Source organism: Bolinopsis microptera, chromosome 6 (genome assembly GCF_026151205.1).
Source record: "Bolinopsis microptera isolate Bmic1 chromosome 6, MBARI_Bmic_1.0, whole genome shotgun sequence".
Classification (NCBI taxonomy): domain Eukaryota; kingdom Metazoa; phylum Ctenophora; class Tentaculata; order Lobata; family Bolinopsidae; genus Bolinopsis; species Bolinopsis microptera.
In genome coordinates this window covers 10,418,979-10,443,625 of record NC_087077.1, presented here as the reverse complement: position 1 = coordinate 10,443,625, position 24,647 = coordinate 10,418,979, and the positions used below count along the sequence as shown (strand labels likewise).

The window sequence follows — 24,647 nt, the reverse complement described above, 5'->3', positions numbered from 1 at the left end:
TCAGAGCAGATGGAACCAAAGCAATGTCCTCAAAACTGTGGCTGTGTTATGTTGCAAAAATGTAAGATATGTAAATTAAACGGGTCAGTAATAAATTTCTAGTATTATTATATCTGCTACGCCAGTATATCTCCAATTAAACTTGACTACCTTATCGAGTTATCGGACTTTATTTGAACGGACATTAATCGGACGCTGGAGACCAGTGGCGTAAAGAAGGGCCCGCTGTGCGGGGGGGGGGGGGGGGGGCACCATCTTAGGGGGGCGCAAATTCGTCGTTTGAATGTGGGACTATTTTGCAAAACTGCGCGTTTTGCTCTATAAACACACTTTTTTAGAGATTTTACCGGCGTATCCTCTAATATCACCTTATTTGTTCAATTTTAGGGAGGGGCGCTAAAAGGGGAGGGGCGCCAACAGGGGCGTCCATTTTAATGTTTACTCAGAATTATGTCCTTTTACGTAATGTCGAGTCAAATAACGTCCGATATAATAAGTTAAATAATAAAACACCTACCTTCCCCGACTACGTTTTGCTGAACAGAGTCAGAAGTCTTCTGAAACATAACAACGTCGGTTTTATTTTTGAAGTCAACAGCACATTTGTAGAGTCCAGTGTCAGATTCCTCGACGGATTTTATCTTCAGTGTAGTTTCGTCTTTGCCATTCGTGATTTCAACTTGAGAACGTATATGGATCAAAATTATGGGAAAATGTTTTTGTGGATTTCATTATTTTGTTCCATCGGGAAAAAAACGCACATGATCGGAAATAAACCACAATTAGCAATTAGAAGAAACCAGTGAGTCGGTAATTACCTCTGGCTGAATCCTCTATTACCAGCTCTCCCTTGGTCCAGGTTACAGAAGGCAGGTTGTACACAGGAGGGTTAACATGGGAGCAGATCAGAACTATATCCTGAGCGGCAGCTACGTTCTCCGAGTAGGCGCTCAATGACACATCTGTGTGTGTGGGGTTAAATGTGTATAATATTTGATACTATATTATGTAATAATGTAATATTTAACACTTTCAATACTACATAGTACTTATAATATAACAAATAATTTGAGCTGCTCTCATTAAAGCCTCATATTGTGTGTTTTCCTGCGTGTCTAAATGCAACATAATATATAATATAATAGTTTATGAACGGATTTATTACCAACAATTTTGGCAAAAGAGGAAGAGTCCAAGTCAGAGTATAATGCAGAGTTGTGTAACTTAATATTCTAACTGTATGTTGAGTAGAAGATAATACAATAACACTCGGATGTGAGGTTTTGTGACCTTAATATAACCTCACCACTCACCACATACACCTATAATATCGTATTATAATATTTATACTATATTTATTAAACGTTGTCTCGAATCAAGAAAACATTTCCAAAGAATTAAATAATAGCTAGTAAATATTACTAAAAATATCAACAAGTCCTAACCGGTAACATAGAGTTTAGTCTCCTTAACATCCGTGTCCTTGTCTGAGGTATAGGTGATAGTAAAGTCTAGAGGACCGTACCATTTGGTTTTGGCGGACGTTACTGGTACTTCGTAGTAGGTCATCCTGAAGAGTGGGTTGTACATTATATCATTAATAATTAATATACATAATGTATATTTATTAATTATCACTGATTAACCACGATACTTTTCAACTGTATATAAGGATAGCCACAAAAAGAGTGAAAATGCAATTTGCAAACGTCAAAATATTCGGTTCTTTTGCGATAGTCAAAACGCGACAACTAGCGCTGGATGGCGACAACTAACGCTATCCAGCGCTAGTTGTCGCCATCCAGCGCTAGTTGTCGCCATCCAGCGCTAGTTGTCGCGTTTTGACTATCACAAAAGAACCAAATATTCAAGTATTCATAATTCAGCTGATGCAAAATATGTTAGTATCTGAATCATTTAGGCATTAAATCGGACACCAGAGCATGGCCAAGCTAATAAATTGTGTTAATTGTGTGAGTATTAAAATAATTATAAGAAGACTGACCAGTCGGACGATTTGTCGGTAATCTTGTTGGTCTGAATTTCAGGGTTGGAGGCGGTCACTTGAGAGGGGTCACCATACACTTGAAGAGTGAAGGAGCTGCTCCCTCCAGCCAGCAGGACGAGATAGTCAGGGGAAACAGTGCTCTCTGTGAGACAACAACATTTTAATCGTTAAATTGTAAATCAGGGAACATAGTTAGATGGTTTAGCTCAGTGGTGGGTAACTTAGCGGCACGAGACTCACAAACGATTGAAGTTTTTGTTCAAGTGTTCAGAACAATCAACAATTTGGTATCAATTATCGGTTTTTTAATATAAGAAAGTTAACCTCACCTCTGTAATAAATCCTGATGGGATCGGAGTAGAAATGGAGTCCCTCACTCAATATGTACATACCACACCTTGCCCATGTGTTGGTCCTGGGAGCGATTTTGTAATTTATTTTATTTATTTATTATCATAATTATTTGTTAAGCACTCATAACTCCAGCTACGTGGCCTCGTGTACATTGTACAACTGATCATCTCATTCCGGATAGTATGTGTGTTCCTCGACGAAATTTAGATTGTTTAGTATTCCGGTGATCAAATACTGAATATTTGGCATATTTTGCATACCTTAGTTCCCAAAAATTTGTGATCTATTATATTGAGCGAAAAATTTGGGCGAAAAATTTGAAATCATTTGGGCGAATTTTTGGAGAATAAGGTATTTTGCACTCACTTTGAGATGGTGATATCGAACTTGGAGGCCCCAGTATCGTCCACATCCGCACTGTCCTTAGTGAACGTGTTGGAGCCATCCACATACGTGTTCAGTACCGCCTGAGAGGAATCATTTTAGCAGCTTGTAAAACACAAGGATATATTTTGGTGCCATTTCTTTAATAGTAGCTGTAGAGCAAAATAGCAAGGTAAAGCTAAGATTTGTGTTTATTATCATATGCTTCAAGCATGCGCTTAACAGCTCGAAGAATGTTTTCTGAAAAAATATCACTCTGATCAAGGGTCAAATATGCTAATGGAATCGTCAAAATTTAATCAACAATTTGATTCTCGTTAATATCGGAATAAAATATCCTTTGTAAAGCAGATGCGATTATCAACCACAAAAATGCTTTGCATTCTCCCCATCAATAGTGACAAGTTCGGTCACAAAAAGAGAATGTCGTCATCTTCTGGATTTGTGACCAAAGTAGTTATGATTAATTGGAGAGGTAAAAAATGATTGATCAAAAGTAATCGGGGATTCCATCTTCATCTTACCGTGGAAAACTGTTGTATGAACTGAAATTTTTCATTATTTTATAGCTTCAGCTCATAATTTTCTTTCATTAACAACTTGACCGTACAGTTTTAATAGAAAGCCTTTCTATAAAAACAATAGCCAATCAGATAAGAGTAACCAATCAGATAAGAGTACTCAATAAAAACAGCAAGTTGGTAAATTACTACTTTTATACACCGGAGCCTTATTTTGCACAAAATTAAGTGAATTGTCAGCATAAACAAATTTTAAAAAAGAAACATTTGTTCCTAGAAATTTAATTTATTCGGGAATATGGCTTGTTCCATTTATCAATTTACATTAACATTGTGGCTTGAGTGCATGTTACTACTATCTACTATCCTTACTGTTTTATCTTAAACGCTAAACCATTAGATATATAGTGGTTGATACATTGAAATGTTAACTATTATAAATTCTATTACAAACGATAAACTTTAAGAAAGTAAACGTTACCAGCTCGACATTGTCCCCCTTCATGGAGCAGGTAAGAGTGAGAGTGTCACCAACTGTTCCGTACACCAGAGCCGGGGTCAGCTCCACAGTCAGCTCTGTAGGTACCAGCGTCATCGTCTTAGATGTTACCGTCTGCAGGAGTCAGTTATATTGGTCAAAAGGATAAACATGAGCTTTTAAGATGTGCCTATTTTTCTTAACAAATGAGCGGGAAATTCTTCATTTTCTTATCTTCAATTCCAATATCCAAACCAATAACACTAAGTACACTTACCTGACTACCAACAGTTGCAGTGCAGTAAACAGTTTTCTCTCCTGTAGCCGTCACGGCGAGAGAGTTGCCTGCGCTGGCTGCCGTCTCAGAGCCATCCACGAAAAACTTCACTGTCGGTTGTGTTCCTGAAGGGACGAAAGTCAAAGTCAAACCATTCTTCCTCCTATACTAGATCTTATTTGGCAACAAACTTTGCTATTCAGATAGCTAAGCTTATGACTCCACTTAAATATAACTGAAAATCTTCCCCAGAAACCCACCTGACACAGGGAAAGTTTCACAGAGCAGAGTAAAATCAGTGTCTTTTGACGCTATGATCTTCTCGGCGCTGGTACCATCCTCTCCACCAGGGTATTCTGTCTTGAAACCTGCAAATACCATGGTCATCTTCGTGACTTGAGTCTGAACTCTGGAGTGGAGTAAGTTACTTTTCAGTGGGTGCTTGAAGCTTTTTGTAAAATGTAAAGTACTTAGCAAATTTTTGTTCGGGCCAATTGTGACAATATCACAATAGTAATGACGAATTTTCAGGTACAAATAAAGAAACTAAACAAAGAAACTGCAAATATATCTTCTATTACTCACCAAGGAAATCCACAGTCTGCTTTAACTGACTCTCACTGATAACCACCCCGTCTGTGATCTTCCACTTGGAATTACACGTGTATTCTCCAGCTATTCCACTTGATGGTGTGGCGAATAACGTTGAGATACGGTACGTGCTCCCGTCTGGGGAAAGAGTGTTAAGTCAGGAGTTATAAACTGGGTGATTACGGATAAACACAGGGTGCTTTAGACAGCTGACATACTCTATCAGCTGAGCTGTATGGACGGAAGTAATCTTGACTTCGCGTTGATTCCGGCCTGACTTATAATATACGGCTCAAAGTGTCATGATAGGGCTTTGAATTGTGACATGCTAAAAAGAAAGAAAGCTCACCTATGTTGGAGGTAGTTCCGGTTACAGCATTGCCATTCAAAGTCAGAGTCAGTTCAGGAAGAGCCATGGTGTCGAGATAAGAGGCTACACAGGAAATGCTGTATTCTGCAGTTGAAACAGCCAGCTCATCTGGTTTTTCCATCGTGAGCGCTGAAAATATAAGGGTTAGGTTTTAAGATGATTGATTCTTTCAATACTGAAACTCTCACTGTTACAGTAAGATCAGAGAGAAAGTTACGAGGATGTTATACTCTGTGGTTAGTTATGTAAGAGTCGGGGACCGCAAAATTACATCCCTTGACTATAACAGATACTTCATTCAGTGTTGTTATGTTTTGTTGTTATATGTTCTGTAATTCTGCTGAAAGTTAGTGGATAATATTTAATAGTGATATCTAAACAGAGCAGTCGAACTCTTTTCTTCAGAATTATAGTCAGTGAAATGTAAAAATATCCATTTTATCTTGTGTATGTAGAGTTAGAAAAAGATCTTGGAGTCGATGTTACTCCTAAGCTTAGTTGGAATAGTCAGTGCGACAGAATTTATACTAAGGCCTGCCAACAACTTGGTATGGTCAGAAGAGATGGCCATATTGTCATTGATCAGAAACGTCGCCGGGCGCTTTACCTCTCCCTGGTTCGTAGCCAATTCGAAAATTGTTCCATAATCTGGCGCCCTTGTAATAAATCACTTAGTGATAAATTAGAAAGTCTCCAAAAGAGAGCTATTAAATGGATTCTGTCTGAAGAGGGCCGCAGTTATCCACCTGAGCAATATGTCAAAAAGTGCAAGCTTGTCGACATTCTCCCTTTGTCTCAAAAGTTTGACTTGAATGATCTTATTTTTTTCCACAAAGTTCTTAACAATTTAATTCCTGTATCGCTGCCTCGCTATCTCTCTTTATATCAGGGCACTTCTCGACTAAGACGTTGCCACCTCGACAGTCTGTCTATTGTGTCATCAATTTTACCTAAGTTAAGTCAGAATTCACACACCACATGTACCTCAAATAGCCCACTGGCAAAATCATTTTTCTACAGAACCCATATACTGTGGAATGGACTCCCTTTACAGGTAAGACAGATTGTGTCTACTAGTCTTTTCAAAGCTGAGGTCACTAAGCATCTCTGGAAATGTTTATTGGACAGTGAAACAACAGTCTAGCCTAGTCTCTTTGCTCCCCATATTATTATTATTTTTGTTTTATTAATTTTTTTTATCTACCTTCCTATACTTTCAACATCATATCACACTTCACCCGCACACCTTCTCACACATTAATGACCGTTTCAGACCTGTATCTAATGTATCTGGAATTTGACGTATTGAAATACCAATTTTGACTCTTTATCCACAGTTATTCACCATGGATTTGTTTGTTATTAAATAGTTTTTCATAAATTTTTGGATTTAGATTAATTCGATGTAATGGGTCCAAGTTACTGCGGACATAGTTCACTATGTGTTTACCGTGTTTGGGTGCCCATCATATTTTACAGATGGGGGCGATATTTTGAACGATTCTATTTTATATTCATCTATTGCTGTACTCTGTAAAATTTGAAAAGTATTTAATAATCAGTTGATTAGAGGTGAGTTGTGACGATAATTTGAGAGTTGTGACGGATATTTCCTTTGTCCTCTCCAGGTCTACCATTGTCTTAACATCAACAATAGCTACTTTCTGTATCTACGCAGTACACTACTCGACAGTTCTAGTTAAAAATGTGAACTACTGCTTTATCACTATTCTATTGTCTGAAAACATTCGCCGCGAAGTAATAAAAACACACAAAAGATGAAAAGAACCCGTTATTTTCAGCGACCTCCCGATTACTAAACACAAAAAACACTCACTAAGTTTGGAGATGACAGCGACTACTAAACACACAAAACACTCACTAAGTTTGGAGATAACAGCGACTACTAAACACACAAAACACACAAAACACTCACTAAGTTTGGAGATGACAGCGACTACTAAACACACAAAACACTCACTAAGTTTGGAGGCGACAGCGACTACTAAACACACAAAACACTCACTAAGTTTGGAGATGACAGCGACAGCTAAACACACAAAACACTCACTAAGTTTGGAGACGACAACGACTACTAAACACACAAAACACTCACTAAGTTTGGAGATGACAGCGATTACTAAACACAAAAAACACTCACTAAGTTTGGAGATGACAGCGACTACTAAACACACAAAACACTCACTAAGTTTGGAGATGACAGCGACTACTAAACACACAAAACACTCACTAAGTTTGGAGATGACAGCGACTACTAAACACACAAAACACTCACTAAGTTTGGAGGCGACAGCGACTGCTAAACACACAAAACACTCACTAAGTTTGGAGACGACAGCGACTACTAAACACACAAAACACTCACTAAGTTTGGAGATGACAGCGACTACTAAACACACAAAACACTCACTAAGTTTGGAGATGACAGCGATTACTAAACACAAAAAACACTCACTAAGTTTGGAGATGACAGCGACTACTAAACACACAAAACACTCACTAAGTTTGGAGATGACAGCGACTACTAAACACACAAAACACTCATTAAGTTTGGAGGCGACAGCGACTGCTAAACACACAAAACACTCACTAAGTTTGGAGACGACAGCGACTACTAAACACACAAAACACTCACTAAGTTTGGAGATGACAGCGATTACTAAACACAAAAAACACTCACTAAGTTTGGAGATGACAGCGACTACTAAACACACAAAACACTCACTAAGTTTGGAGATGACAGCGACTACTAAACACACAAAACACTCATTAAGTTTGGAGGCGACAGCGACTACTAAACACACAAAACACTCATTAAGTTTGGAGGCGACAGCGACTACTAAACACAAAAAACACTCACTAAGTTTGGAGACGACAGCATCAGAGACAGGTTTGTTGATGTCCCCCGTGATGTCGTCAGCTAGACCACACCGCCAGGTTCCCTCTTCTTGGACGGTGTAACTAGCGGACTTGTGGTCACTTGATGCTACCAGGACCACTGAAAAGGAAGAAATAGAGTCATGGTGAAAGAAAGCTGATCTTTAAATATAGATCATTAATTTGATTATTTGCAATGAGTGAATATCAGTCATATGATATCTGAAATATGTCTATTGTTAAAAGTGTCTAACCAGGATCCTGGGTCTTTTTAACATCATCCTTGAAGAAATGAACACTTGCGTACTTGCTCTGTTCCAGCGGAAACACTTGACAAGACACTGTCACACTCTTTTCCTGCATTGAAATCAATATTCTATGTGTTTCACAATGGCAAAAAATGCATAAAAACTCAAAAAAGTAAACTTAAATTAGACTAAAAGTAAATAAGTTCCTTGCTAACCTGAGTTGAGACCAAGTAAGTTTCTCCTTCCTGGCTCGCCTCCAGACCTGAGCAAGATATATGTTACACGGTACCATATATCTTGATCTATTTACTATTTACTATTTATTTATAAGATCTATTTACACGGTACCAACAAAATAAGTTTATTTAATATTTTCACTCCAATCGCTCAAGTGTACACGTTAGTGAAATCATTGCCTTCACGTCACACGCGTGCAATCGTTCAACATAATTCAACAGAAATTCTTGCTCATATCTTAACTTGAATACGAGAAATTTGAATGTGTGTGACTTATTAAGTTCATTAAGTTATATGTCACAATTCATTTTCCAAATCTCTAAAATCTTTACTATGATAAGGCAAGATAATCTAACGTTTTCATAAAAAACTTAATGTAAAATTAATGATCTTGGCTACGATGACAATAATAATATTGAATAGCGTTATAACTGAGGAGCGGAAGCGTATCTGAGCCACAGAGCTAGCGAGGGAGCCTCTTGAGGAATAGTAATAGTAATAGTATAATTTTTTCGTTTGTAGTTTTGTTACGTGTTGAAAAACAGAGCTCCCTTATCTCTGTTTAATCGGAAATTTTAACTGCCACTGCACTGCTACTGCACGGTGTTTGTACTTTACCTTTGTACATCTATACAAGTACAAATACACAATTGCAATGGAAAAGTCTGCTCATAACTCTGCAAAGAATCTTCTCGTCAACGGTTTATGTAAAGCTTGTTCGAATGATGAGGTTGTCAAAAGTACCGACATTGTACAGTGTTTTTGGTGTAAGGACAGTTTTCATGCTATCAACTGTGATGAAACTTGCAATGTCAGTGCGCCCACGGTTTTTACTGCTCACCTGTCTCATGCTGTGAACAACACTTCATCTTATGCTAAACGATTTGGTCGCTTTCTATTTATCTGTAATGATTGTAGTACTGCTGAGGAGGAAAAGAGGGCTGCTACTACCGTAGATCGGGTAGGATTGTTAGATAATAAAATAGATGCCATTAATTTGGAGTTCAGGGAAGAGATGTCTGAACTTAAAACCTTGCTGAAGGAACAACTGTCCCAGAAACCTGAGAGAGCTCAAGAGCGATCCTCAGATCAGGTTGATTTTATGAAACAATTTGCTGAACAGTTTTCATCTTTAAAAGAAGACCTCACGAAAAATATCAATGATGTTATTGACAATAAAGTAAACACTGTTGTAACAAAATCCGGTACTGATTCTCATAAAAAGGACGTTCTCTATTCCAGCTTGTTTACCGACTCAAACAGTTCCACACCATCTGCTCAACCACCACATGTTCCAATTGCTCCAACACGTACACAACCTTCATCACCCGAGATTCTAATTCTGTCCCCGAAAGAAGAACAATCGGTAAATGCTGCAACAATGACGAATGTGAAAAAATTTGCTACTGATAAATTAAAGAGCAGTCAAGTAGTATTTCTCAGATGTAATGAAAACAACAAGAAAGTTTCAATTGGCTTCCCTAATGCTGAAATTCGTGATAAGGCTACTTCACTTCTCAATGATGGAAATACCTTAGATTCGTATGGATATCAGTCTAAGAATGGCAACAAAATGCTGCCAAAAGTTACTATTTATGGTGTTTCTTCTGAAGTTCTTGACGATATAGACACTACAGCTGTAGGGAATGATGCCGATAAACTTAGGGATCTTGAAAAGAACCACTTAGTCGCCCAAATTGTGGAGAAAAACTCGTCCATCAAAGATTTGTATGAAGCAGGGCACACTATCAGTATTGTCTATCTCAATAAGATAAAACGTTTGACCAACGATAAGCAGGAACGCACAGAGCTCACTATTGGAATCAAACTATCACCATCTGTCTATAGAGTCCTCTTTAACCAACAACAAGGATCTCTCTATTTAGGTAGTCGCAGATACAAAGTAACTGATCGCTTCTACATCAAACAGTGTTATCATTGTCAAATGATTGGACACACTTCTGTTGACTGTAATGAAGTCAAAACAAATAAACATCCTACCTGCATGTACTGTATGGGAAGTCACCGGTCTTCAGCATGCCAATTTAAGCAGAAGAAGGACAAACATGCCTGTGCTCGATGTCTGGCTTCAACACACACTAATGATGCCGAGAATTCAAGAACACATAATGCGGCAGCTTACGATTGTCCTGTGTTGGTAAGAGAAACTAAACGTATTGCTGCTAACACTGACTTTATTTCAAAAAACGTAATGTGAAATTAGGTGCTAATCGACAGAAATCACAGCTTTCTATTGGTTGTTTCAACGCAAGGTCTCTATGCAACAAAACTTGTGGCGTACTAGAAATGCTTAAAGATAACTCGATTTCTATCTGTTGTATCACGGAAACTTGGCTAAAAACTAATGATCGGGCAAAGTTTGCCGAAATCCGTGATTTTGGGTTCGATATTATCAGTGCCCCTCGAAGAGGTAGGGGAGGTGGTGTTGGTTTTATCTTCAACCCAAAAATGATATCGCCTGTACGCAATGATGTTACTAAATATTCATCTTTTGAAGTACTTGAATGTGTCATTAAAACTGCTGGTGAGATTATCAGGCTATGTGTAGTTTATCGCAGCACTCAGGCCAAAGCGAAATATGATGAAACAAAAATATCTAAGTTTATGGATGACTTTGATGGATACCTGGACAATCTTCTGCTTAAAACTGGATCTCCAATTATTTGTGGTGACTTTAATTTCCATGTTGAAGACATATACAATAATGCTGCCCAGAACTTTATTGCTCTTTGTGAGAGCAAAGGCTTCCTTCAGCATGTCGACTCTCCTACTCACATCTCCGGCGGGACACTGGACTTGTTATTTACTCTAGGCTGTGTAAGTGACTCATTGTCTGTAACAGATATGATGGTAGAGACAAGCACTGGAACCAGCTCTGATCACTATCTATTAAGTTTTCAGGTCCCAGTCACATTCGATCTTCATAAAGCTCGTACATATGAAGAAAAAGATGTCAGAGAGCTAAGCAAAATTGACATCGATAAGTTCAGGGAAGATCTGTTTTGTTCAGAGCTTAACCTTTCTGAATATCAATCCTTAGACGAGGCTGTGAACCTTTATCAAAATGTCCTTGAACAGGTGCTAGACAAACATGCCCCACTTATTACGAAACGATTTACTGCTGAAAAGTCTGATTTTTGGGATAATAAATGTCAAATTGCTGTCAGAGAGAGGAGAAGGGCAAAACGAAAAGCCAAAAAGTATCCAGAGAATGATGAGTTTAAAACTACTCATTTTGAAAAATGTGTTGACGCAGAAATCACTATCAATCGAGCTAGGGATGGCTACTATGATAAACAGCTCAGTTCTTGCAAAGGAGACTCGAAAGGGACCTATAAAGTCATAAATAAACTTTTAGATAAGGAATATGGCTCCAACAAATTGCCAAATGGTGAAGATATCGAAGTGGCTGCCAAACTCAAGACTTTCTTCGATCAAAAAGTAAAGACCATTTACTCTAATATTGAGAAGGAAATTCAAAACACTTCCCTAAACGGTCAAGGTACCAAGGACTCTACTTCGATAGATAATGCAAAGTGTAGACTTAATCAGTTTAAGGAAGTCTCATTATCAGATCTTGAAACCTTAATTAAGAGTCTTCCCAATAAATCAAGCGTACTCGATGTCATACCAATGTGGCTCTTCAAGAACTGCTTACCCGAGCTTCTCCCAATCATCCATTACATCGTGAATGAATCACTAAGAGTCGGAAAGTTTCCATCTGCCCTAAAAGAAGCATCTATTAGGCCTGGACTCAAGAAACCTACCTTAGATGTTGATGAGCTGAAAAACTATCGACCGATTAGCAATCTAACTTATCTGTCCAAAATACTAGAAAAAGTAGTTCATTGCCAATTAAATGAATATGCTGATGTCAACAACCTGTTTTCCCCATATCAATCAGGCTATAGAAAATTCCATAGTTGTGAAACTGCAGTTACCAAAATACATAATGATATTCTAATGATGATTGACAGCAAATCGAATGTTGTGCTTCTACTCTTAGATCTATCAGCTGCTTTCGACACCATAAACCATAACCTCCTTCTTACGAAACTCAAGAATGCGTATGGTATTACAGAACTAGCACTCAGCTGGTTACAATGTTACCTTAATAATCGCACATTCAAGGTTAAAGTAAAAAAAGCCACATCTTCTGAAGGCTATCTGGATATTGGTGTACCTCAAGGATCCATTTTAGGACCACTACTGTTCATATTGTATACCAGAGATCTTGAAGAAATTGTCACAAAATATGGTTTCTCGATACATTTGTATGCAGATGACACACAGGTGTACTTTACTTTTGATGTTCACAGTTCTAATCCTGATTTAACAGCTGTGAAAAATTGCTTTCTGGAGATAAAGCAATGGATGACAGTTAACTTCCTAAAACTGAATGATGAAAAAACAGAGTTCATTGATATAGGTCCATATGTCAGCCCAATCCAGACAATGGATTTAGGAGACCTCTCAATCTGCCCTGTTAGCAAGGCCAAGAACCTGGGATTCCTTTTCGATCACCAAATGAATCTGGACTCTCAAATAAATGCTGTCTCCAAAGTATGTTATTTGAATCAAAGGGACTTAGCAAGAATCGGTTCGAAGCTTTCCCATGACCTAAAAGTTCAGTTAGTTCACTCCAATATCCTCTGTTTCATAGACTACTGCAACTCAGTCTATTATGGTATAACAGAAAAGAATCTCCATAAGCTACAAAAGATACAGAACAATGCTGCTAGATTTATCTTTGGTCTTTACGGAAAAAAGATACGTGAACCTATCATGCCTTACCTCAAAAAGCTCCACTTTCTGCCTGTTCGGTTCAGAATTAAGTTCAAAATATCACTTCTGGTCTTCAAGTGTCTTAATAACATAGCCCCTCAGTACTTACAAGGACACGTCAATCTAAGGGAAGTACGAAGACGAAGTTCCAGACTAGATGATGACTTTTATTTGTTGAAAGTTCCTCCTGCTCCTCATTTCAGACGAACAGATGCTGCATTTATGTTTTGTGGACCAAAAATTTGGAATGAACTACCCTACTCAGTGAGATCATTATCATCTGTAGAATGTTTTAAAAATGCCCTAAAGACGTTTTATTTCCAACTAGCTTTTGATAATATTTCTAATATTTGTCCATAATGTCTGAACTGATATGAAAGTGCATAATTTTGGTAACTTCATACAAATATTTGTTCATAAAATCTGAACTGTTTAAAAAGTCCATAATCTTGCTATTTCAACACTAAGTCTCGCTTGAATGACTTTAATGTACATCTTTGTTGGGTATATTTTAATGTCGAAGCGTGTAATAAATGTTAGAATTTATTTATTTATTTATTTTATAATAGTAATATTATAGTAATAACTAATAGTGATAGTAATCAGTGGTCACTCGTTTAAGTGAGCTTTACCTATACTATGATTTTATGGCTACTATTTTAAATCGTTTCAGTCGTGCATTTCTTGAGAAAAAATAAGATTCATATCAATTTGTTCACAAAAAATGTGGATGCAACAATTAGCCTCCAGCTTGGAGTTTGACACTAGCTTATCATGTGCAATAGATATCTTACCCTCGTTATTGGTTTCAATTCCTGATCAGAGATAGGTTAAGTAAAGTCGACCATAATTTTCAAAATCACCACATGTGAAACGGCATAAACTGTGTTTCCTCGCTATTACAAAAAATCACGGCTGAAATGCATCAGAATTGTACATCTAACGGCTGAGTTCAAGTTTTACTAACGTATGCAGAAGGAAGGAAGCTCCCCAACATCAGCTGAACATGTCTTCTCCAGTTTGTTAGTGTTGGTGTTATCGTACTGGTAACCGGGGGAACACACGAACACCAGCTTTGTATTGTACGCAACTCTAAGTGGTGATAAGTTAGTTCTTGAAATCATGACAAACATCCAAACGAACACACAATCGAACACGAAATTGAATCCCCTGTGTATTTGGTTCGAAAAACATGTCGCCATTCAGACAAATCTGTCTCCATAATTATAAACTTGCATTAGGTTACCATGGTGACAAACCTGTCACCACGGTGGCAAGCCTGTCTCCGTGGTTATTGGTAACTAACCTGTCTTGAGAGGATACGCTGTAAAGCCCTTGCTTTGAAGCGACCCTGTACCCAGCGTTGTAAGTAGCGGGAATCTCACACAAGTCTGAAGATAGGAACAGAACTCAAAAAAAGGAATTATACAACTACACGCAGTTCTGCAGAGATTTGATTTGTCTCTAGCAGATCTTTAAAAGAAAAGAAAGTAAAAACAGTTGTTTGGTTAATGATGAAACTATGTCTCGTTGTCTGTGATTAAATCTACTAAACTACTTTACTCTCTTGGTAGAGTTCACTGGAAGAAAAGAAGGGATGCTAACAACCCTTAACAACCTATCACTAAATTCACTCACCAATACATTTACTCTCCGCATCAGACCCTATCTCCAGGGTTTTCTTCCCGCCCGGACACGCTTTACACTCTGTAGCCTGCTCCGCGTCGTTGTACTGATCTAGCGGACACGCCTCACACGTTCCCCCAGACTCGTAATACCCAGCCGAGCACACCACTGCAGTGGAGTAATTAATCAATTAATTAATTAGCAGGGTATCAGAAGTAATAATATGTAGATACGAAGTTACAAAATGTAGCAGTTGTTAGGGTTTGAGCAGACAATTTAGATGTTTCTCAAAAGTTTTCAAGAACAAACGTGAAATCCCTGACTACCAACTATGTAATGATTGAGACTTGAGAAACAAGTTTACAATATCACTTACAACATTGGTCTCCTCGAAGGAAGGTACCAGCAGGACATGCTGCCTGAATGTCTCCAACTAGAAGCACTAGTATAACTGAGAGAGGGGGAGAGTGTTGTTATACTAAGATTAGAACATCTACATTTTCCAAGGTTTCTCGGAAGCAGAAAGCAGAGATATACATTACGTAAAATATAAGTTCAAGATCGGTGCTTACTCAGTGAACTGATTTCATAGTATCCCATACGAGTAGTTGGAAATACAATATCGTTACAGTCGTATCTTGTCTGCTTTGAAAGAAAGTAAAGGAATCAAATATTGATAGCTTGTAAACAGACTTTTTAAAGTAAAACTAATACGGTGATCGGTCAAACACAAAACGGCAGGGAAAAATGAACAGCTGGAAGCAAACAAAATAACGATTCGACAGGGACTCACTGCCAACGAACTTATATTTCTCTCTCAAAAGACAAAACACAAACTCAACGAAAGCACTGATCGAATAAAACACACAAAAAGTCAAAAACAAGCGCCAAACAAAACAATCAGTGGGTAGGGAAGCAGGTGGACCTATTTTACTTCCCTCTCACAACGATAAAAGCTATATATACCTTGAATATAATACACATCCGTGTTGTGTATCCTAGAGAATACCACACGACTGCACTAGAATGCTGAATATGAGTGGAACATATTCTGCTAAACTTTTATAAAGCATGAAACCACGTGCACGCTACTAATTAAGGAATTACGAAAACGAAAGTGATAAATTTATCCTCTCGTCTTTACTCTTTACTCTTTAGACGCGGATTACAAATTAATAGCTTCAATAACATCAACAGCGAACAACCGTAAATCATACGATCGAGAAAGTTACTAACTTACACAAACTCCGGGCTATGCGAGAGAGGAATTCGAAACTCGAAACTACAAACTAATAATAAACTGAAGGACTAACATTGCATAAAATCATAAAATGAGCCGCATTAATCAAATTGGGCATGATATGTACTCGGATCATTTGCTTCAGCACGATTGTATCACGATTGACATGTATCATCATATCATGGAGGCATATTGTTAACCGAATTTGAAAGTTCTTATGAAAAATAAAGCTCACGGGGCCCTTGCAAGAGCACAGATCCTGTTGTACTTGAAGTAAACAGTAGTTACAGTCTTACATTCCTATAATAACCATTTAAAATCTTTACAGGAAGAGAGTGCCCAGTGCCTACTAGTACTACACACTCTAGCTGTGTTGATTAATGTTAGATAAAAATAGATGGCAGCTGCGATTCTCTAATGTTTGAGAAACTTGACTATAGATTACATCTCTGTACAACGTATAAGTGCACCAGATTTAATTGTTTAGAGATCGCTAAATACTACATTTTAGTATATGTACTACTTCGGTAGTGCATATACTAAAATTGGAACGATACAGAGAAGATTAGCATGGCCCCTGCGCAAGGATGACACGCAAATTCGTGAAGCGTTCCAAATTTTTTGCTCCCCATTGCATCTGGTCCGAGTCTGTTAGCACAGATCACCTGGGAGTGGTAACACCATAAAACCGTTAATTGCCTGTCAGTGCTATATCACTGGGGGGTCGGTTGCTGTGGTGGCGAGAGGATGCATTTGCTGGGTGGTGCTTGGTGATGCTGTCTTGTGGCAGGGTCATCTGTGTGTCACCTACGGTTCACCATATTGTCCAAGTCTTGGTTGCCCTGTGTAATTGAGCATTTGCTTGGTGATCGTGTCTCAAACATGATCACTTACGGTTCAATTTTGATTCCCTAAGGGCTTCAGAAGCTCTGCATGCTTTTATTTTACGTATCGAACCTAACCACCAGCATGCTGGTGTCCGGACGGAGGGCTTACATTTTGATGTCGGTGCTGCCTCTGGATCGGGTGCGAAGGTCCGGCAAACCATCCACCTTAAATCAAACCGCTACAGAAACGTCTACAGTGTCATTCAATAGTATTATACGTGGAGGCGCAGGTGGAGTGATGACGGCGACTAGGCAAAGCCGAAAGGACCCTAGTAGCTTGATGTCTGTTTGCAACTCCCGTAAGAGCCGACGTAAACACTGTAAATACAGAATTCCTTCATCAGATTTATCATTTGTAAACAGACAGTCAAGTATGTCTAATCCTGTAAATATTGTAAAGAATCCTCTCTGTGTCAGTACATGGAATGTTACTTCTCTTGTCAGCAATTCCAGCAAGATGTATCAATTGGGAAAAGGGTTTGATGATTATGGACTAGAGCTCCTTGGGGTAACTGAAACACATATGGCTGGATCGGGAACTCAGACTTTGGGAAATGGGGCTGTTTTGGTGTATTCTGGCAGGAATGATGGGGTACGGAGAGAAGGAGTCGGTGTTGTACTGTCCAAAAAGATGAAGAATACTCTCATATCATACACCCCTGTATCAGGACGGGTTATGACTGCCCGTTTACATAGCAAACACATCAACATTAGTGTTACAGTGGTATATGCTCCAACTGAGGATGCAGAGATCAGTTTAAAAGACTCATTCTACAAGGAATTGAATGATGTTCAATCGGGACTACCTGCTCATGATATAAAAATAGTTTTAGGAGATTTTAATGCTCGTGTTGGAAGGGACACTGATGCTCACCCTGGTGTAATAGGAAAACACTCATATCACACAGAATCCAATGATAACGGAAAACGGATGCTAGATTTCTGTACTATGCACCAGCTGACGATCGGAGGCACACTTTTTGAACACAAGGATATTCACAAGACAACATGGAGATCCCCAAATGGTAACACCGTCACTCAAATTGACCATATTTGTATTTCGACGAGATGGAGCCATTCATTGCTTGATGTCAGGAGCATGAGAGGAGCAGATATAAATACTACTCACTACCTGGTAAGAGGATATGTATCTATTAAGCTTAAGTGTCCACAGAAAAGAAAGAAGCGTGTAAGACAGCCTGCTTTAGAGAACTTGCGTGATAGATCTAAGAGCCAGGAATATAGTAACAAAATAGCTGAAAAATACTATACCAACGATCAGGAGCTTGGAAACTCTCCTTTAGAAGAACAATGGAAGAAATTGAGAGACATTATAACTGATATCTCGTTTGAAGTTCTGGGTGAAAGGGGCCGTAAATAGAGAACAGAACATCTCTCAAAGGATACTAAGAATCTCCTAAAAGAACGAGGTGACATTAAAAAGAAACCTAGTACTGCTGAGAATCGTGCTAAGTACTCGCACATTAACGGTCTTGTTAGGCAGAACTGTAAAAGAGATGATAATGCCTGGGCTGTTAGAGTAGCTGAGGAATTGGAAGAGGCTGCCAAGCAGGGTCAACAAAGAGATGTTTGGCAGAAAATAAAATCCCTTACAAACAAGAGAGTAAACAGATCTGCGGCAGTGCGGGATAAGAATGGGACACTTATATCAGATCCCGAAGCTCAGTCACATCGCTGGGCCGAATATTTTGAAGAACTCTTGACGCCAGCAGCAGATGCGGTGGATTTCTCTCTATTGGATGAGGACGAAAAGGTACTTTCTTTTGAATATCTTAGTAATGATGATGAGCCACCGTCCTTGTTTGAAATTGAGGAAGCTATCAAGAAGTTGAAGAACTACAAAAGTGCTGGAATTGATGAAATTTCAAATGAGCAGTTAAAGTACGGTTCTCCTGGACGTCTGCCTTGGTTAAAAGATTTGTTTGAAACTGTATGGAAAAGTGAGGATATTCCTAGTGATTGGAGGAAAGGAATCATCACCATCATCCCAAAGAAAGGGGACCTCACATATTGCAACAACAACAGAGGGATAACTCTACGCTCCACCGTATCGAAGTTATTTCAAATCGTGTTGTTAAAAAGACTAAGTAATGGGCTTGAAAAGTTACTTAGAGAAAATCAGTGTGGTTTCAGGAGAAACCGTTCTTGTATAGATCAGCTATACTCCCTTCATTGTATAATACACAATTGTATAGAATTCAACGTCCCTTTGTATATAAACTTTATTGATTTTAAAGCTGCTTTTGATTCAATCAATCGTGACTTTATTTGGAAAGCTTTTGAACATTATGGTCTTCCAACAAAATACATCAATGTTTTCAAAGCGTTCTTTAGAGCAACTGAAAGTGCAGTTCGTGTCAATGGGGAATTGACAAGATGGTTTGATGTCGATTCGGGGACTGGACAAGGTGATGTGCAAGGGCCTCCCATTTTCAACCTTGTACTTAACTGGGGATTAGAACTTGCCGAGAAGTTTAAAAATATATCGCGTGGTTTTACTCTTCAGTACAGACAAAGTTCCAGACAACCGGAAAAATGTGTCATTGATTTGGACTATGCTGATGACATAGCAGGCATGGATGACACTGTCGAGGGACTGCAAGAAACAACGGACAATATTGCGAAATACTGTGGGCTTGGGGGTTTAAAGATGAACGCAAAGAAAACAGAGATCATGGTAATTGGGAAAGATACGTCGCAGCACCCACTCCCAGAGAATAGGACCATAGATATTACTGTCGATGGAAACTCTGCAAAGCAGGTCACTCAATTCACTTATTTGGGTGCCAAAATTACATCGGATGGCAAGATCGATAAAGAAATAAGTGTCAGGATTGGAAAAGCAACCGGAGCTTTTAACCAACTCAATAACATTTGGAAGAATAAGAACATAAGCATTAACAACAAAGTGCGAATCTACATCGCAGCTGTTCTTACCATTCTGACCTATGGAAGTGAGATATGGAACACGACTCAAGTGCAGACAAGAAGATTAGAGTCTTTCCATCAGTACTGCTTACGCAGAATCCTGAGAGTGAGGTGGTTCCATCGAGTAAGAAATGAAGATGTTTTAAGAAGGGCTTCAATAACTGCTCTTACTGACATAATAGCAACAAAACGGCTACGTTGGTTTGGACATGTCAGTAGAATGCCTGAAGATCGGTTACCTAACTATCTACTTGAATGGAAACCCAAGCATGGGAAACGATCAAGAGGCAGGCCTAGGAAGAGCTTAAATGATGTATTTATTGAAGATGCTGAGCAGAGATTGGATCGTAATGGACTCACGATTGATGAGAAATATTACCCGCCGAAGTTGTATAATACAAAGTAATGACGCAGATGACGCAGACTAATCCTTTTGGATGGAGATCTCGCCATGTAACATGTAACAAATACTACATATAAAGCGAGAGTGAAAATATTTTGGGGAAATGAAGACTGAACAAATTATGAATCGAGGAGTGGTTGAGAGCTATGCTGAAGGACCACAAAATTACTTGAGCCATATTAGTGATTAAAGTCTGATCTATCTTTGAGATATCAGTTTTAATTAAAACTTGAAAATGACAAGTTCAAACTTCTACATCTAAATCTGCTAATAAACAATAAGAGATCAAATCTTAAAATAAAACAAGGCAACTCAAGTGCCCTGGTTTGTAAAAGTAAAGACCTGGAAACTACTAGAGCCTGACGTGTGATCCTAGCAATAGATTTACAATATCCCAACACAAAAGGGACCCACATAAACAAAAGATTAGCGAGAAATAAACGTGTGGGAACTGTCACTGTGTCATTAGTTGTGGTTATTGTCGATAGCTGTAATGGTGATGTCACACTATACACTGATATAGCTGCCTGTGTAAACAATGCTTGTACATCTTGTACACTGGTGGTTTGGGATCATCGGGAGTAACCACAATGTCAATAATTACCATAAACAGTGAAACTGGATATACTGATTAACATATTGATAGGATGATTTACATACACGATTTAAGAGGTATCGTCTGTTGATAATGGAATGTATTTGTGGTGATTCTGTTCTTAATTTACAATTCTATCAAATTATTGATTACATCTATAAAATTATATATCTATCAAATTATTGATACAATTATTATTTTACTATCTACACTAATAGAACTAACAACTCAGTCACACACGTACCCGATCTGACTACGGTAATGGGTAATGTGCAGCCGTCATTATTGGAAATATATTAAACAAGCTTACTCCGATACCATTAGGTTAGCTCGCATACCTGTCGATATCTTTGACTGCAGGCCACTTATCAACTACGGTGCCTAATCGAACAAATTTGTTTAAAATTTCTGCGTCAGATTTGTAAAAGCTTTTAGATCGATAATAATGATAATAATAGGTACGATACGATGGTTTATGAACACATGACCTGAGGGACAAACAGTATTACTCTGAGTAGGTGTACTCAGGATTACCACACGAGATGTTTACCATCTGAAACAGGATATACATAACCAGCTATATGTCTTCTCACATTGAATTTTTTTATCTGAGCACTAATATTCGATCAGGGAAAGCTGTTTCTAACGCACGATCTCAATACATTGAGATAATAATATCGTAAAGCAAATGGTCACAGAAACTGTGAGGCAAGCAGCAACGATCAGACTATGTATTATATGGGCCTAGTTTTGTAGATTAAAAAGAAGCACGCTTGAGATATGATAACAAAAAGAACAAAGAAACTGAAGATTACACTTATATAATGACAGCTATATTATATAAAGGGCCGTCTCCAGAACGGAGCAGCTCTACAAATTATAAAGGAGTAAAGGGAGAGGACATTATAAAGGAGTAAAGATATGAGGGACTGGAGCTCTACAATCTACATAGAACCCCTTTTTCTCTCTCTCCCTCTCTCTCTCTCTCTCTCTCTCTCTCTCTCTCTCTCTCTCTCTCTCTGCAACTAGAACATAACAAGTATAACAGCTCCACAACAACTAACGAGTTACAATGTCTGGGTACACATGTCTGGTATAAAATATCACATCAAAAACAGCTGCTATCTTCTCAGAGCTAATTCTGTAAACAGCAGGTAAGCTTCAGGCTTTATAACTCGATCAGAATCAACATGGAGGAATCTTGACTAACTGATCCCACGAAGAGAGGCCACCTACAAATGAAGAGTATACAATTTCGGTTTCTTTGACTTTTGAGAAAACTAAACAAAACAGTGTAGTGGACGTTTGAGTGGAGCCGATCCGAACAATGTTCCAACCGCGATGAGACTATGTACACACTACGCAATGTATTGTATATATAACGCTATGTCAATTGTTCAAGTCTCTAAAACTAAACAATTGTTAAGATGAAAGTTTTGTGCCATGTGGGTTACAGTATGTACATTTCGGGCTACAGTGTTGTGGAATGTTTAAATTTGTAACGGGAAATTTACGTCATGACATTGACAAGGAGCAGTAGCTTTTGAAAGACACTGAAAACCGTGTATCAAATGTCTGCAGTTATTGATTCAGATCGGTACATTTAGTAGGTAGTTTGGGATTGAAATAATTTATCACCGTCTAATCGCAACGCTGATAGTGACAAAGTTGTTATAAACTTTCTGAAGCTGAACGAAATTTGTATACCAAATTATATAGCAACAAGGCTTTAGCTGATGCTATAAGTAATAAGATTATGTTGTTCATTTTTACATATTATATAATATAGACAATACTGTCAATACTGACGAAGAACTTACAACTGTAGTTCAATGGAAAACACATTTTTATGGGGAATGGGGATAGATTGTGCTGATTCTTTACAATTCGACAAGTTCAGGTATCAAATGTAAGGTACGAAATAATGTAAGATCCATTGCTTGAAGACGTAAGATCTGTAAACAGACAAGACGATCAAGTAGCGATAAACTAAGAGTAACTATGTTGTAAACCGAGCAACTCAAACTGTTCTCGAGAGCCGCGAAAAGAATAGGAAAGTGCTCCTCATGGCAGGAGGCCTCGAACAAACTGACTGCTGATTTGCTGGTCATTTTGGCGCTCGCGCGCTGATTGGCTCTGCGAGCATCCCACGTGACACAGGACTTTCCAATCACAAGAGAGCTAGCGTGTTCCCGTCAACCATATCCATTATAACGAACGATTTAAACCGTAATCTATCAGTTTCGAAGATAAGATAAGATAAGATGAATTTTCCTTGTTTCATATTTAGAAAATGAGTGTGTTTATCTGCATTATCTGTTGTGAAAATATGGGAGGTAAGGGCCGGAGGCCCTGGAGGGGTGCAGCCTGCTAGAAATAGAATATTTGACCTACAGCTCGGACACGCAATTGAAACACAATTATCTCCAGTAAAACAAGATCCGGTCTTGCAGTATAAAACAGTGATCTCCATTCAAAATATACTGAAATTCACAACGTTAAACCACACGCAGTAACCAGGCTGTAGATAACAGTGCATATTATTATATATCATAGTATTATAGCTGTGGTACACGTGTAAGATAAAAGGGAGAGGGAGCGTCCCACGGCTCTTACTTCCACATTTGTGACTCGCGGTAACACGGCTTGTAGTTATAATTGGATAATTACCGATATATCGACCGATTAAATCATTACTGGTCTGTATGAATGAGATATCATACTGTTGAGCTCCTTAATATAGTTCAAATATTCGTGCAAGTGTACTTATACTCACATCGCAATATGTTGATATAAGGAATGGCATAGGTCGATGGGTGAGAGATAAGAAAAAAATGGAGGAATCAAGTTAATTGCTGGATTATAATGATTTTTTGCGAATCATGAAAAAGATCGAAAATATGACAAACTAAAGCTTACCTTAGTCGGTAATATTATGGGGGGGGGGGGGGGGAGGGGAATTATGGGTATTAAAAATATGGACTGTTATAAATATGGTTCTTTGGCCCGAAAAGAAAGTTACGTTACGTTTTAGCGTTTTAACGTTGTATTTAATTTTAGATTGTGAATAAAAAGTTCTTAAATGTTCTTTAGGCCAACATTGGTTAAAGGTTTACTTTTTTAACGTTGCATGATGTTTATGACTTTACGTTAGATCGAGGTTAAATCTTATCAACCATAAGTTACAATTACGTTACAAATTCCACCAAGGTTGTTAAATACGTATTAGGAGGGAATACGTATTGGAATACGAATACGTATTAATCCTCGAAAATTGACGTATTACGAAAAGGTGTGGCTTGAAGTTGAAATTGATCGCGGACGGTCTTTAAATTCTGAACATCAAAATCATTAAATATGTATTAATATGTAATTGATAATTTCGCAATAAATGTTAGCTTATCGGATTATCCATGAAATTTGATTACAAATTACAAATCACAGTGCTGGCAAGCACGAGCGGTGTCTTTATTGGGGGTATACTATGTACCCCCCTTTACTATTGTACCCCCTTTACTATTATACCCCCTTTACTATTATAACCCCTTTGGTACTCGTCGGAAGCCTCTTTCGTGCACGCGAAGCGTGCACTCCGGCCGGAGGCGGCGGCCGAAGGCCGCCGCCTCCGGCAGGAGTTTTTCAGGCATTAAGACTCATCGGAAGTCGTTCAGCAGATTTATTTTTAGTTCAAAACATTCTAATTTGATGTCAAAGATGACAGGAATAAAAAATAGTTATGTTGAGATTTTTAAGAAATTTGCATAAAATACTCGCC

General features: G+C 38.3%; 1 protein-coding gene and 1 non-coding gene across 9 annotated transcripts in view; one reads left to right on the top strand and one right to left on the bottom strand.

Annotated features, from left to right (window-relative positions):
- LOC134816455 (uncharacterized) overlaps nucleotides 1-15,439 on the bottom strand; it is an 88,511-nt gene extending 73,072 nt beyond the window's left edge. For 5 of the 8 annotated variants that reach the window (XM_063825297.1, XM_063825301.1, XM_063825302.1 and 2 more), the window contains exons 1-21: nucleotides 15,371-15,433; nucleotides 15,175-15,249; nucleotides 14,811-14,966; nucleotides 14,479-14,563; nucleotides 14,140-14,264; nucleotides 13,967-13,987; nucleotides 8,345-8,391; nucleotides 8,136-8,238; nucleotides 7,865-8,002; nucleotides 4,963-5,112; nucleotides 4,608-4,751; nucleotides 4,283-4,390; nucleotides 4,023-4,147; nucleotides 3,749-3,880; nucleotides 3,271-3,291; nucleotides 2,729-2,829; nucleotides 2,338-2,423; nucleotides 2,006-2,150; nucleotides 1,446-1,570; nucleotides 819-962; nucleotides 518-679 (exon numbers count right to left, since the gene is read on the bottom strand). In XM_063825297.1, coding sequence (XP_063681367.1) covers nucleotides 518-679; nucleotides 819-962; nucleotides 1,446-1,570; nucleotides 2,006-2,150; nucleotides 2,338-2,423; nucleotides 2,729-2,829; nucleotides 3,271-3,291; nucleotides 3,749-3,880; nucleotides 4,023-4,147; nucleotides 4,283-4,390; nucleotides 4,608-4,751; nucleotides 4,963-5,112; nucleotides 7,865-8,002; nucleotides 8,136-8,238; nucleotides 8,345-8,391; nucleotides 13,967-13,987; nucleotides 14,140-14,264; nucleotides 14,479-14,563; nucleotides 14,811-14,966; nucleotides 15,175-15,249; nucleotides 15,371-15,398 — 2,221 coding nt within the window. In that variant the 5' untranslated portion in view covers nucleotides 15,399-15,433. Of the gene's footprint in view, nucleotides 1-517; nucleotides 680-818; nucleotides 963-1,445; nucleotides 1,571-2,005; nucleotides 2,151-2,337; nucleotides 2,424-2,728; nucleotides 2,830-3,270; nucleotides 3,292-3,748; nucleotides 3,881-4,022; nucleotides 4,148-4,282; nucleotides 4,391-4,607; nucleotides 4,752-4,962; nucleotides 5,113-7,864; nucleotides 8,003-8,135; nucleotides 8,239-8,344; nucleotides 8,392-13,966; nucleotides 13,988-14,139; nucleotides 14,265-14,478; nucleotides 14,564-14,810; nucleotides 14,967-15,174; nucleotides 15,250-15,370 lie in introns of all 8 variants that reach the window. The other 3 variants (XM_063825298.1, XM_063825299.1, XM_063825300.1) reach the window with 3 other exon arrangements.
- Nucleotides 15,440-16,554: 1,115 nt separating this feature from the next.
- LOC134817678 (U6 spliceosomal RNA) lies at nucleotides 16,555-16,660 on the top strand. The gene has a single exon (XR_010160552.1). It is a non-coding gene; the product is annotated as a U6 spliceosomal RNA (small nuclear RNA).
- Nucleotides 16,661-24,647: the final 7,987 nt, after the last annotated feature.